General features: G+C 35.3%; 1 protein-coding gene across 2 annotated transcripts; it reads left to right on the top strand.

Moving 5' to 3' along the window:
- The first annotated feature begins 9,410 nt into the window (after positions 1–9,410).
- Positions 9,411–12,130, top strand: LOC111885596 (transcription factor bHLH62). Of its 2 annotated transcripts, none has more exons than XM_023881843.3 (7): positions 9,411–10,674; positions 10,758–10,931; positions 11,023–11,088; positions 11,171–11,239; positions 11,310–11,387; positions 11,484–11,663; positions 11,767–12,130. In XM_023881843.3, the coding sequence occupies exons 1-7, from the start codon at positions 9,859–9,861 to the stop codon at positions 11,776–11,778; spliced, it is 1,395 nt and encodes a 464-aa protein (XP_023737611.1). In that variant the 5' UTR covers positions 9,411–9,858; the 3' UTR covers positions 11,779–12,130. The 2 variants fall into 2 exon arrangements, with proteins under 2 accessions (XP_023737611.1, XP_023737610.1); XM_023881842.3 differs by having other exon boundaries at positions 11,751–12,130.
- Positions 12,131–16,304: the final 4,174 nt, after the last annotated feature.

Genomic DNA, 16,304 nt, shown 5'->3' with positions numbered 1-16,304 from the left:
GTTATTTATGTGTTGTGATTTATTGTATGTGATATGCATGATTCAGAGTTTACAAAGTAGGACCAGTGGGTCCATAGAGTTAGGACCTTCGGGTCCATAGAGTTAGGGCCAGAGGGCCCACAGAGAGTTGGGGCTGGAGGGTCCCACTGAGACATATTGACCAGAGGGTCAACAGAGTTATAGCCTCGAGTGGCTAATATATGTTAGAGTGCTATTTTGGGGAACTCACTAAGCTTATGCTTACAGTGTTACGTGTTATGTGTTTCAGGTACGAGTGATGACCACGGAAAGGCGCCGGCTTGATTCGTACACATAGATGGGATTTTATGTATTTCGATCTTGGGAGATGTTTTGTGAAACAAAGACATGATTCTATGACATTTTATGAATGAATGAGTTGTAAAAATGTGTTTGGAAAATGCGAAAAATTGTTTTAAATTTTTACGACTTTACAGATCCAACAACATTAATTATATATTAGAAAAGGGATGACTTAATCTAACATGCAAATAATTTAAAGGTAAGTGAATGACGATTCACTAATTCTCCATCATGAAAAACAAAAGGAAAATTAAGTTTTAAATGTATTGAAAACTCCTAGGTTCCTTTAAGATTCATTGAACTTTTCAGTGGCATGTTTCAATCTCAATATGCCCCTCAAGTTTATGACTGGGATGCCGAGGATTACAAAGCGGGTGTGAATAACCATGCAAATGTACACGGTGCCCTTATTGTTACATTCACCTATTCGATGTTCCGGTTAAACACACAACTCCATCAAACTATGACAAACAATGAGTCACCCTTTTCCACCTTTGCTTAGAACCAATTAGTGTTCCGGTTAACCACACACGCTCCACTAACTTCTTAGCAGGGGTACAGAGTGTAATTTTATGGAATTGCATCAATTCACTTTTCCTAAAGCAACTAAGATTGGGATTTTTTTTGTAAAAACGTTTAGTTACTTTATATAGACTCATTGTACTTATTATTGAGAAGGGTTTGCCCTATCCTACCCGTTCGGCTAACGACCCTCCACCAATCAAGGAAGTGGTGGGTGAGAGTGGACACCCATAACCTTATACCCCCCTTATAGATTGACTTCGTGAATGATGTCTACTAACGGTAAGACTAGCATTTAAGTTATATATATATATATATATATATATATATATATATATATATATATATTAATCTTATAATATCATAAAGTGTAAGGTTGAATTTTAAACTTGTAAAATTCTAGGGTTTGAAATTTAAATAGTTCAAGATAAACATTTTAATCACAAAATTAAATTTCAAAACTTGAGGACAAGTTTTGAACTTTTCAAAACATAAGGATCAAATAGCAAATAATTTTAAATTAAACAATTAATTTAATGATTATCTAGATTTGACCTAATCAAGATTAAGATAATTCACTAAATAAATTCAAATAATCAATTATTATCAAATAAGGTATTTATCATTCAAATAATTGGCAATTCTCTTTTGTTTTGTTAAGGATATTGACAAAAAGATAATAAAATTCGGATTTTATTGAACCAAAATGATTTAGGGAAGTATCCTTAAGCAAAACAACAATAAATCCCGAAAATATTTCTATCTGACGGCTAAACTCGTCGAGTCCACATTGGAACTCGTCGAGTTCCTCATGGAACACGTTGAGTTCATCAGGAAGTGAGCACAAAAACAATTTTAAAAGCAAGAATCAAATCACAAAGCATCAAATTCAAGAGAAGCCAATCAAGGCTTTGATACCACTGATGGGTTTAAGCCATAAGAACATTCCTATGTGCACATATAAACCCTAATGCTTGGATATAGGTTTCTATAATGAACATGCTTTCATCCAAGACTTTCAAATCCTATATCTATGATATAGAATTCGAAATTTACAATCTAAAAGAGATCTAGATGATTAGCTCTTTCTTGGAAGCTTGAATCTTGTTGTCCTTTGAGCTTAGAGTCACAATTTTCACTCCTCTAATGGATTATAAACACCAACTAGCAAGTGGGTAGTATTTGAAAGAGAGAGAGAGAGGAGGCACAAAAATCGGCTCTAGGGTTCTAGGGAAAGCAAGTGGCCGATTTCTGTAACCTAGGGGATCTCTTTATACTGTGAGCAGCTAGGGTTTCAGTCAAAAACCCTAATGGATAGCTTAAACACTAAGCAGCCCATGGAACCTTCTGGAATAAGGCCATGGATGAAAATATGATGGACTCCCATCATAATTTCGTTCACCCCTTAGTCCATTAGGTTTCCCAGCCCAAATTACAACTATCAAACAATTGACAGTTTAAGTCCCTTTATTCAATTAATCTCTTTTAGTCACCAAATTAATTCCTAATTAATCTATGACTAATATTAATCAAATAATATTATTTCTCCTTTAATATATTATTCTTATAATATATTAATAAACCATAATATCTTCTCTCTCTCTTTATAAATTACCCTGTCAAGTTGCTATGGTGAAAGCAACCCAAAAGGACCATGCACAGCCAGGTCAAGTACTTACCAAATATAGTTACGGGCTTAGACACTAATCCAACAAAAGTCACTCCAAGTCATAGTATCAAGAGCTTCATTATCACCAATGGCATGTCCAATCTCCTCCCACTAGTCATGCGCTCAGTCCTTCAGAAGACAGGACGCAAGTCGGACCTTGTTCCCCTTGGGACATCAGCTCGTACGGAATGTATTGGCGACATCAACCAACCATTTGCTGCTAGCAATGGGATCCCGAGCCCCATGATAGTCTGGAGCTCCGTAAGCTCGGAACTCCCTGAATGTCAGTGTACGCAACCCCATCATAGCCGCCACCTCAGTGTAGAATGCACTCAGTCTCTCATCCAAAAGCTCTATGATGCCCTCCTTGATTGTACCGAAGATCACAGGAGTCTAGTCTTAAATACTGCACGTGATCTCAGACTAAATGAACTCTCTTGTCTGCTCATCGAGCTACCCGACTCCAGAGCCCGATCCTGATCCATCTCCAGCTCCCAAAGTGTCAACTGGTCTAGTGCGTAGCGTTACCATTCTAAAAGTACACCATAACAAACATCAGAATACTCATCATATCTCGAGGGATCACATATACTACAAGTTCCCTGGATTCATCTCAGCCTTCCTTGATTCGATTACAGATCCTTTGCTTTCAGTAGTACGGGCCCATACTACCTTCCATATCTATCAGTATTTTCCTCAAGAACTGCCTTGACTTCACCAAATCCCTTCTATTGCTATTACTGTTCTCACGCTAATCTCATCCTAGGCTTGCCCTAGGGTAACACCAACCCATTCTCCACCATCAACTGCATGAGAAGACCCTGATTTCTCCCCTAACTAGCTCACGAATATCATTACATATCACTAAGACTAGATAATTCTTCGAATGAGAGGTCCTACCCTACAACGGTTAGACTCAAACGAGAGTTGCAAAATAGAGCTAAACCTAACCTTCTGAAATTATTTAGTCCCTGCAATATGTAACTTAACATATTCGTTTACTAGTTAGTTAGAGATAGATAGAACTCCTAAAATCACAAAGCAAGCAGCATTCGAGCATTGAGCACACATAATCAAGTATATCCTAATCAGGCCATCATATCACTGACTAATATGTTCTAGCATGCAGTTCATAAAGATGAGATACATATAACAGTCACATAATGCATCCTTCCTAGATCCTTAGCCCTAATCTAGCAAGCAGTTCTCATAAGCATATCATAACATAAACTTATATGGGTAATTTGGGAGTACTTGCTTGAGCTCGGCTGATTGCATGCACCACACCCCTTTTTTCTTTTCAAAATTATTTTCTCTTTTCAAGGTTCTTTTTATAAAAATGATTTTATTTAGAAACTTTTCATACCAATTCATTAGTTTGAGTTCAGACACACCCGAGAGTGTGCCCAAATCCCTCAATCCAAGGCTCTGATACCAACTTGAAACATCCCAATAATACTGTCCAAAATTTTCATTTTAATTCATTAATAAAAACCATAAGTATCATTCATCATATAAAAGTCATAAATCGTGTATCTTAAAAATATCATAACATCTGTCAATATATCAAAATCATATGTCAAAACATCAGAGTGAATCCTCCCAGGCTAAAAGCTGTGGTGTGTGCCATGCAGTCATCCCGAGCTCTTCCCCTTACTAGCGGAAGTACCTGAAACCAAAACTGAAAAATGTAAGCACGAAGCTTAGTGAGTCTCCCCAAACTACCATATACCATACACATAATCACATAAAAACATACATTAGGCCTTGCCCACTACATCGGGCCACACCCGACATCGGACGAATTCGGCATCGGGCCCTGCCCGGCATTGGACCGAAGTCTGGTATACATATAACATATCAACAAAGCAGATAACATAAACACATAACATAAACATATAAACATTCCTCGGGCTTGACCCGACATCGGACTGGAGCCTGGAACATATAACACATAACATATAAACTAAACATTCATCGGGCTTTCCCTGACATCAGACCGAAGCCCGGACATAAAAACATACACATGCAAGAATAATGAAGACATCAAGCATACAAACATTCCTCGGGCTCTCCCTGGCATCGGATCGAAATCCGGAAACATATAAACTACATCGGGCTAACCCCGACATCGGACCTAAGTTTGGCATACACTATCATACATAAACGGGCCGATATTGGTGCCTTCAACACGTTCCTACTTGAGGAAAACTCACCTCGTAAGCTAACTGTGAAATCTTGCGTGAGGAATCTCTGACGGTTGCTCCAACGTCTCCCCGAATATCATTATCACAATAAAACATAGTCAAAATCTGATAATTCTTCTTAGGGTAAAATGACAATTTTACCCCTAGTCAAAGTCAAGATTCTGGTCAAAGTCAACGTCCTGGGTTGACTCAACTCGCCAAGTTCTATACATCAAAAATCCTGAAATCGTGATCCAACCTGTCGAGTCATCCTCCTGACTCGCCGAGTTCCCTGGCTACTCATAGTCGTGATTTGGCGTGTCAACTCGTCGAGTCCCTTCACAGACTCGTCGAGTTCTTCCTTGTACAAAATCAGGACAAAACGACACAACTTGTCGAGTCCTTCTCTGGAGTCGCCGAGTTCATCAGTCTGTTTGGGCCATCTTAAAGGATTAAGCCCCTACTCTTCATATCTAAGTTCCATACTTCATCTACATACTGGAAATGCCCTTTTAAGGGTAAAGTTTCCAACTTTACCCATTAATAGTCCTTCTTAATGGGTTTAACTCAAACCCTAGTTCTTTAAGACTTAGATCTTGGTCCATAAGACATAATACTGAGATCTAGGTCCTAGACACAAAATGAACACATGAAGTCTTAGACTTTCCTTTCATGCATGTCCTTTTGGGGCTTAAAATGCCCAAATAACCCCTTAAAGCTGGCATGGGGCTTCCATGGTCATAAAGTTCGCACCTTTATGCCATGAAACCCCTTCTAGACACCAAATCTGAAAGGTAAATCACTTGGGACGTCCATTCCCCAAGGATTAAGCTACTTGGACCAAAGACTTAACAAAAGTGGAGATGAAGAGAGGTAAGCACACAATGGACAAGTTAGGAGCTATTTACCTCTATTGTGCCAGAAATGGAGCTCAACTTCTGGATCTACTCTCCTCCTTCAGGCCCTTGCTCTTTCTTCAAGGATCCTCTTCTTCAACTTCACAAAGAACACCCAAAATGGCACAAGAACACTCAAAAGTGGATTAGGGTTTCGTCGCTAGGGTTTGGGGTGATGGAAGCTGCAAATGAGGCCATCCTTTGGAGGTTAAGGTGTTTAAATAGGGTGCAAAACCCTGAAAATTAGGGTTTCACTCTTGCAGCCCTACACGTCGAGTTGAGGCTCTAAACTAGTCGAGTAGACTTCAAGTCCCACGTCCAAATTCCATTCCTACTCGACCAGCTTGGACCTCCAACTCGTCGATTCCCCTTGCAAAAATGAATAATTTGATTTAAAATAGATACTAGGATCTAGACATTACACAGTCAAAGTCAACACTCCAAAAATCATTCAGCCGGTCGCCACATCGTGACCACTCATTGGTCACGCCGTGGCACATTAAAGACAAAATAATCACAGATCAGACCCTCGTCACGTCGTGACGACCAAAGTGTCACGTCATGACGACCAAATTGTCACGTCATGACGAATACTCTAGACAGACTAGAGCCTTAAGCTCTTAATCCTTTAATCCATGCAACCAAACCTTCTAGAATGCCTCCCTATCTCAGAATACCATAAAAATCATAGATTTTTAGACATGCATGTCCCAAAGACAAGTTAGGTTAAAATGAAGGGAAAATGAGCTCTAATCTCATGCATGAAACCCAAATTTCATTAATATTCCATATATGGGACAAATGGTAGCAAAGGAGTCTTGGGAACTCATAAAGTTGCCAACTTTATGAGATCCCATCACTAAACTTCCATAAATGACAAGAAAAGTGAGCCAAATACTAGATCTAAAAGCTTGAGCTAAAAAGGCATGAACTTAAGGTGTACAAGAGTCCTAAAGCAACCCAAAATGATGCACCAAATGTCTTATCTTCTTCTTCAAGGATTCAAACCACCCAAAAATGGAACTCAAATATCAAAAATGGAAGATTAGGGTTTTTGAAGAGTGAAGGGATGTGATGGAGGCTGGAAATGAAACCCTAATTCCAAGTTTAAAGGCTTAAATACGAAGGAAACCCTAAAAGATCATGGACTTGGGTTGCATTCATCCTCACGACGTGACCATAATCATGCCGTGACGTTCTTATGGTCAAATCGTGACACCGGGTTTTCCCCAAAAACCAAGCTTTTTAATCCTTAATTCCCTAAACCAACCCATTCTAGAAAACGGGTGTTACATAAAATAATGATGAGAGGCCAGGATTTTTTTAGTACTACTACACTATAAATGTAGTCACGTAGTAGGGTATTGATGATGACCACAAACTATTCTAGACAAGTGGGGTCAAACATGGACATGCTTGCAACCTGTAGATGTTTATAAGCCATACACGGACATGTATACAACTTGTAGCTGTAAATTGATCATACATGGGCATGCTTACCACCTGTAGATGTTACTAAATTGTTTTATGGACAGGTCTACGACCTATTGGCATTGATGGGTCGTACGCGGACAGGTTTATGACCTGTAGGTGTTACTGAACTACACAGGGCCATATCTCCGATCTGTAGATGTTAAGGAACCACATACAAATGAATGATCTATTCATGAGGGTACTATGTTCACCCCATAGTTGTCTTATTCGTACATATTGCTAAGGAATCCCCGAGGCAGTATTATTTACTTAAAGATCCTTTAGGATAGATCCCTTAAGATTATTGGTTTAGGACCAGGGAATGAGAATAACCGGAATGGATAATCGGATTATTTGTTCGATGTGAAAGACATAATTATAACAAATTAATTATATTATTGTTGGCTAAAAACCTTATGTGCTCATCAGGCTCCCAAGCCTGACCCATTCAATTTCTTTGTATCACACGTAGCAATACAAAAAGTATATGGATAAGTGATGTTTGGATCTGATGAAAGATTCGAGGAGATATAGGCCATTGTATAATATGACGTAAGGCCTGCAATGACTATGTTTATGCTTATGTTTCTTGTATCAGTTATGACATGCCAAGTTTTTTTTATAATCAATGAAAAACATTTCTTCAAAAATACTTTTTGGGATAAATTCTGCAATATAAAGAATACTCTTTTTAAAATAAGCACCAAGAAAAGGTCTTTTTAGGCCGTGAAAATGAGGATGTCACATATACAATTGTCAATTGGGGGAAGAGGAATGAGTGGTGTTCCTAAGCTTTCAAACTCACTAGTAAGTGACGAGGGTATTCAAAAAAATGGTTGATTTCTCTTACATGAATTCAGATTGGGCTTATTCTTCTTCCCGCATCTTCTTATCGATCTTAGCTAAATGTTAAGCTTAATAATCAACAAATTTGGATAAGTGTAGCCTAAGTTACATAGCCATAAAGATAAGTATTTGAAACACTCTCATATCAACTCGTATTAGGCTAATTCTTCTTATTGTATATTCTTATAACAACTTGTATTGGGCTGATTCTTCTTTATGTATATTCTTGTTTATCCTGACTAAATGCTAGGCTTAAGAATCAGCTGATTTGGGTAAGTATAACCTAAGCTACAAAGCCCTAAATATAAGTACTTAGAAAATATGCAAAGCTGACTCGACAATGGAGGCAAAATATATTGCATCAAATAAAGCTTTAAAGGAGGCTATTTTGATGAATAAGTTCATCATATATCCATGTGGTTCCCAACATTTATAATCACATTTAGATCTTTTGTGTCACCCATGGTGCAATCATTTTGGCTAAAAAGTCGGCCACGCAAACACAACTTAGGAAATATCATTATATTCACAAGGGTGTTCGGAACAAATACATTAGCGTTTATAGAGTTGCACCGTTGGGAACTTGGCCGATCCGTTCACTAAGGCCATGTCACATCATCACCATTAACTATCACTAAACTTATGGAATACCCACCACTACCACTCCACTTCACATCATTTTTTTAATTCAAAAATACAATAAAAATACATCTTTATAATTAAAGATAAAACATAGATTTTTTTAACTAGTTTTCATTCGATATAAAGAAACATTACATTAATATTAAAAACTTTATTACTTAAATAACCTACAATTGAAAACAAACAAACATAAAATAAAACTAATTTTCGTTCATGTTAAGTTGGTATAAATACTCCGCTGACCTCTTCTCGAAGATTGATTTTTTCATTATCAACCGAGTCAAAAATTTTAAAAAAAAATCCATGTTTTTTTGTTTTAAAGAATGAAATTGTAAAATTTGATGAAAGGTGAGTGCAAATTTTGATGTATTATGTTTATATAGGTGTTGAGTTTGTAAAAATAAATAAATAACTTAAAAATTGGACGGTTGAATTGGGCAACATCTTCCGATTGATTGTCCACTCTCGCCGTAGCCATCACGAAACGCAACGACCACAACACATAAGGACGGTGTGCACGATCGTGATTCATGGCCACGTATACGAAAGGTCTCGAGCTTAGTATACCGTATGGTGTAAGCAATTGTCGATGACCAAGCTTGATTCTTACGATTAAAATAAATTGAGATTTTTATTTTTAACAAATAGTAGGAATACGTATCGAAATAACTATGAAGCGATGAAAATCCTATCTAATTGGTCACATGAATTTATCGACACAAGAAAGAGTAGTTCTCATTTTCTGAAAAGATAGGTTGTTATTTGAACTCAATTCTATAATTCTTTTCTGATAGAAGAAGCTAATAATATATCATTATACGTGTTATATTTTGTCAAATTTATAATGTTTTTTTTTTCATTTTTTTTATATATTTGTAAATTAAGTTTTTGATATATGATTACGTACCAAATAGTGCAAGTCTACTTATAAATTATACTTGGTCTTGATGCTATTATCTATTTAACTTCATCACCTTCGTACTACTCTCTCTCTCTCTCTCTCTCTCTCTCTCTCTCTCTCTCTCTCTCTCTGTTCTGCTTTCCTTCCTGTTGCTTTTCTTTGCATCAAACCACCACTAATCTCTCTCACTCCACCCCTACGTCTAATCATTTCCCATCTTCTACACTTGAAGCATCCATCCATCATCTTCGAGATTCATTCCAATCCAACTATATTACGAATTCCACTGCATATTTTTCATAATTCAATACAGTTTTAATCTATTTTCTCATCTGGTTATACATCCAATTTTACTGCAAAAAGATTCAAAAAGCATCGATTTAAAGTTGTTTTTTTACCGTTATGGATAGAGATTTCTTTCTCAACGCTGGACTCCACTTCGAACCGCAGACTCAAATGCCATCATGGAAGTTGATGGCATCGGCGCCGGAGATGAATTGCCCGCCGGCGCAATCGTCACTTGGTAGATTCAACAATTTTGAGTCTGCTTTTAGCTCAATGGTCTCCTCACCTGTTTCCAATTCAGTGGCTCCAAACGATACTTTCGCCGTTCGTGAACTTATCGGGAAATTGGGTAGCATTTGCAATGGTGATGGTGAGGTTTCTCCGGCCGCCATGGCTCCGGCAGCAGCAGCGCCATTGAATTCACCACCACGCAAGTTTGATTGGCCAGCCGTTGACCATTTTGGGAAAGAAAACCAACTCAATTTGCGAGATTCAATTCCTCTCGGTTCTGGATTTCCATCACTAACAGCGGATCCTGGTTTCGCGGAGAGGGCGGCGAAGTTTTCTTCTTTTGGTAGTCGTAGTTTCAATGGCAGAACTTCTCAATCAGGGTTAAATTCAAGCAACCCTGATTTGCAATTTAGATCTAGCGTTTCACCATTAATGAGAAATGCCAGAATGCCTCGTGTTTACAGTAGCCCTTCCCTGAAAATGGATGGATCTGCCATGGCGATTCGAGAAAACAAGAATATGGCTGAAACCCACATGGCAAACGGGTTGGGTTGTGAATATAAATCCAATTCAAATGAAGAATCCTCTGTTTCCGAGCAAATGCAAATTGGATTGAGAAATCCGGACGATTCAAACTCAAGAAAGAGAAAAGCTGCATCTTCAAAAGGCAAAGCTAAAGAAATTGCATCATCCGTTGTAAAGGTAACAAGAATCAAACAAAATTCAGCTATAATCAACAACTTATGTTCCAAATTCACCGATGTTTCGAAACTTTTGTGTTTTAGGAAGAAGGCAGCGATGATTCGAATTTGAAGAGACAGAAGAAAACAGAGGAGGATACAAACGTTGAAACAGAGAAGAATCCAAAGCTTCCCGAGCCACCAAAAGATTATAAAGATTATATTCATGTTAGAGCAAGAAGAGGTCAAGCTACAGATAGCCATAGCCTAGCAGAAAGAGTAAGCCTCTATCTGAAATCAACAATAATTACACCTTTTTTTTCTTCCAAATTCAAGATCTTGAATTCCACCATGATCATGTTTTTTACAGGTCAGGAGAGAGAAGATAAGTGAAAGAATGAAGCTTCTTCAAGATCTTGTTCCAGGTTGCAATAAGGTATCAAATTTGTAAACTTCCAACTCGAAATTGATGGCATTATGATCAGGGTGCTGATCGAAATGCGAAATCGTGTTCTTAGGTCACCGGAAAAGCACTCATGCTCGATGAAATCATCAATTACGTTCAATCACTACAAGGTCAAGTTGAGGTAAGTCGATAATTTCAGATTCTTGTAAATAAATCCACCGATTACCATCAAAATGATTGTGGTTCTTCAGTTTCTGTCCATGAAACTAGCAACAGTGAATCCAAGGCAAGATTTTGACATGAATAGTCAACTTTGCAAAGATGTTCATGTTAGTCAACTTTCTCTCTCTAAAACCCAACGCTTCTCTCCTCTTAAACTCTACGAAATTTGATTTCCTTTTGTGGGTATGTTCTCAAATTTGCAGATGAGTCAATCACATAGGAATTTATCTCAACAATTATACCCAATGGAAACATCCACGTCAGAGTTCTATCAACAAAACCCACAACAAGTACTTTTTGTTGGGTCTACTGCTATCACTCAATCTTCTGTGGACCCATTGTCCACCTCCATTGTTCATGGTTTCAACCAAACTTTCTCACAAGTAAGTAATTTACAAAAAGAAAAATCATAACTTTACGTTAACATCACTCTTAAAATAACAATCCACGATCCAACCTTTTTGATTCAGTTCGTTGAATTTGAAGGAGATGATCTAAATAATATTGTCAAGATGGGTTACAGAGACAATCGTGATCATGATCAGACATCGGAAATGAAAATTGAGCTCTGACCATGATCCAAACGCGTTTGCAGCCATTGGTCGATTGATGGCATGATGAGGCCGTGTAAATACAAAAGAGAGTACTTTTAGTTCGGATTAAAATAATTAAACCTGTATTTTGCTAATTGATCTACTTTTAAGTATAATATTTTCTAGCATTTCATTTCATTTATTTTTTGTAAAATGCATTGTATTATAGAGATTATGTGGAGTTGAAGGTTCAAAAGTTCGATATGTAATATATAGTGTTAAATAGAGAGAAATTAAAAGTAAATAATTTCAAGCAACTTTTAAGTTTTAACCAAAGTTTATACTTCTAGCTTCATATATGTATAGACGTGTAGTCATGCAATATTACAAAGCTTTGATACAATCTGTTATGAAATATACATAATATCTAGCTAAATGATAGTACTAAGTATAATAATTGGTTAAATATCTTATATGTCTTGACGAAAGAATATTTGATTTGCCATATAGTCACATAACATTTGGGACCTCTTTTGTTCAATGAAAATGCAACTCATAATTACATACAAGATATATATATATATATATATATATATATATATATATATATATATATATATATATATATATATATATATATATATATATATATATATATATATATATATATATATATATATATATATATATATATATATATGCAAAAAAAGTTTTTCTAATTTGTCTTTGTTGAATTACGTTAAAAAGATAAATGGGTTTTCCATTAAATGAAGCAGCATGGTTCTTAGTAGTAGGTCATACCAAAAGGGTCCACTAAATCTAATGCTAATAGTTGGAGTGAGCAAACGATACCTAAGGAGTTGATCTGTACATAATAATTTTTTTCCATACATAATAATTGGTGCTTTAAAATGTTGTATTGTACAACTATATAATGTTGTGTATGACAAAAAACTGTTGTCTACAAATCACTTCCCATAAACAATACAGAGGTTGAGCCAAACCCTGGTAACATAAAGTCCTAGGAAAGGTTAGAGTGCCAAAAAAAAATATCCCGTCTAATTCAACATGAATCATTCGCCACCCACAATCACTTGCAAAAACATATACGATTGAGTACATAAATGGTACAATGTGATAGACATTGTCCTCTTCATCAAATCTATAAATCTCTCATCTATAGGATCATCAACAAGTAACAATTCACTATCTCATTCTCTTCAAAAGCACTCATATAGTATATCGAATACACACAACTTAAGTGTCAAAAATGTAATCCTGGGACGACCCCAAAGTACACCTGACCTAATGTTATTCTTGTGATTAACTGAAACATCCATATCAAGCAAGAAGACATGTTTTTGTCCATCCCGTCTTAAACCTTTATTAGAGGACTTTGTTGCATTAGCCTTTTTAACGATACTATAAAACAAAAAATGAACTATCTTAGTCGGTTCGCATCATATCAACTTAATTTCAAAAATATAGTATCATCTTAATTATTATGTATATTTATTGCCTACTAATCTACTATTGAATATAAACTAGATATTTATTCATTTTTATTGGAACGGCCAACACACACCATCTACTAAACCTAGTCCTAAAGTCTATTTTTTTTTTATACAACCAAACTTGAAACCTCAACTTTCAAACACTTTTATTTCTTAAAAAGTATAAACATTATACTACAATAATGACTAAATAACAACTATTTTTGTCTATTTATATATGTACATAAAGGTTATCAATCACGAAATTTATTAGTCAACCAAGCGATATATAAGGTACTTAGATCTGTTTTTGATATATTAATAATATTTGTGTTGCTCAAATATAGAAATGAAATACAATGATTAATTTGCTTGAAAGTAGTTAATTAAGTAAGAATAATTAATACAAGTCGGAATTAATATTTAATTAAAAAATTTAAGAATCCCAGGTTGGCATTGGTGAATTATGACTCAACCCACCCCATGCAACAAGAAGACTTTTTTTCTAATTTGAAAAGACGACTCAGATGTAGTGGAGTTACAGGTAGAGAAGATGCCCCTTCATATGTAATTATTTATTAATATATTTACTTTTTAATTTTAAATGAGTTATTCACAAAAATATCATATATTTTATGAGTATATTTTGGAGTGATCACCGCTAACAAAACAAGAAAAGAAAAAATTATTTCAAGTAGCGATAGAAATAAAGTATCAAATTTCTATCAAGATAACTCAAGGTTCTAATCAATAAAAATCATAATGAACCTGATAAAAGGATAACAACCCACTAAAAATTATTTGTTTTTCCAAGTCTCCATTATATATATATATATATATATATATATATATATATATATATATATATATATATATATATATATATATATATATATATATATATATATATATATATATATATATATATATATATATATATATATATATATATATTCTGATCAACAATTTATACTTGATAAGGTTGAATTTTTTTTTTTTTTTTTTTTTTTTTTTTTTTTTTTTTGGAATTAAGAGAATACTCCAAGTGAATTTGACTTTAGTCATTTTTTTCTTCTGAATTAACTCATCAATGAGGACCGTGAAAAAAAAAAACTTGCTAACCGCAAAGATAAGACAAAATATCTCACATGTTCTTTTTATCTGCTGTCATTTTCAACATGAAAAAAGAGCAAAAACCATCCTTTTTATTTGCCTCTACAGATCATCGATTATAAACATAAAGATTATGCATGTAAGTAATAAATAAGCTTGCCACTTCGATTAATTTAGTTCAAAAAGGTATCAACATTCTTTCTACTATTTGTTCTATATGTTAGGGTGTGAAGACTTGATTAAACACAAGCAAGCATCAGAATCACAAATGAACATCAGGAATCACGAGTGAGCATCAAGATCACAAGCGAGCATCAGGAATCATGAGTGACAATCAGGATCACAAGTGACGATCAGGGATCACAAGTGAGCATCAGAGATCACAAGTGAGCATCATGAATGCTCATGTTGAAGATGCTAGAGGAGGATGCTCATCAGTTGAAGATGCTCAATGAGGATGCTCATCAGTTGAAAATACTCAATGAGGATGCTCATGGACGATGCTTATGAGGATAAAAGTTCTAGAAGTGTATGCATGACATTCTATGATTGGTTGGAAATTAGGGCATCACCTTTATAAGCTAATTATGGATGTGACCGGCCCATCATAATTAGAGTTTCCCATGCTTACCTATAAATATCTTCATATCCTCGTCATTGTTACTCGTTATTTTAGTTTTCAGGCAGAGCTAAATGTGAGATACAACATTGAGTTTGTGTAATAGTTCCTGAAAGATAATAAAATCCTCTCTATCTCGTTCGCCCATGGAAGTAGGTCACCTTAACCGAACCACGTTAAATATTGTGTTCAGTTTTGATTTTAAGTTTTTCAGAAGTTTTATTCTGCAAGTTTCAGCGAAGTTTGTTTGACTTTTGTCTGAAGTGCTTAACTTGTTTTCTTGTTATCCCAACAAACTTATTTTATGAACTGCTTGAAAAAGATTCGGCCCACTTGTTTATTTCATGTGAGGTAACCATGACACTATGGGGTTTCTTAAAAAAATGGTTTGATCTTGATATTCCTACTTTATAGGGGTGGAAGAAATGGTGAATTGGATTGATGCGAGTCGGTTATCTTAAAACAAACATATTTTTCTGGATTCGATCATTATCAAGATCAAACCATTTTTTTAAGGAATTTCAAAAATGATATTGTCTTTAGTCGTTATGTAGTTAGAAGGGATTCTTTATAGATTTGATGGTTGATTTTTCTTATTTATAGTTTATCAATAGAAATAGGAAAACAACCATTAGTTGCGTTGAGCAGTTGAAAAATCTGATTTTATCCGTTACTTTGTAATCTGTTTTTGTTAGCAATTTTCTAATATGTTAGTATTAAATCATTCAGATGTTCAAAAAATGTTTTAACTGAACTTTTCTTGTACATTGACACTCCACAAAATAGGTTATTCTTTTAGTTACTTGGATTGGATAAGCATAAAATACAATTTTATTGAACGAAATTGAAGTAGTTTAAAGAGAATCAACACCAAAATAAATGATGAAACTCTCACGAATGGTTAATGCAATTATGTTAGACGCTCACAACCAGCCGCTAACCATACACGAAAGGTTTGAGTTATTCATGCTAGCTTTGTACTAACTGTGTGTGAAAGAATGTGTAACATTATTTTCACATGTGGCTATCATGTCGAAGATGCACTTTATGATTGACATAGGGAATATATTGTCTCCTAAGGGTGAAGTCGGTACCAGAACTAGACCGAACGTGTACCAAAATCGTTTTTGGCCAAAAATAAGAACCAAAAACCGCATCGATTAAGGGTATACGATACCATTTTTGTTTTGATTATAGGTTTGGGTTTTTGTACCAAATCCATGTTAGTACAAATTTTCCATGATACAAATTTCAAAGTAACATTTA

Source organism: Lactuca sativa, chromosome 9 (genome assembly GCF_002870075.4).
Source record: "Lactuca sativa cultivar Salinas chromosome 9, Lsat_Salinas_v11, whole genome shotgun sequence".
Taxonomy (NCBI): domain Eukaryota; kingdom Viridiplantae; phylum Streptophyta; class Magnoliopsida; order Asterales; family Asteraceae; genus Lactuca; species Lactuca sativa.
This window is presented reverse-complemented; position numbering and strand designations above follow the sequence as displayed.

Excerpts from the sequence above, each read along its gene's own strand:
- LOC111885596 (XM_023881842.3), top strand. The coding sequence starts at position 9,859 with ATGGATAGAGATTTCTTTCTCAACGCTGGACTCCACTTCGAACCGCAG. Across the intron at positions 10,675-10,757 it reads TTGCATCATCCGTTGTAAAG|GAAGAAGGCAGCGATGATTC; the intron begins GTAACAAGAATC and ends TTTGTGTTTTAG. Across the intron at positions 11,388-11,483 it reads AACTTTGCAAAGATGTTCAT|ATGAGTCAATCACATAGGAA; the intron begins GTTAGTCAACTT and ends TCAAATTTGCAG.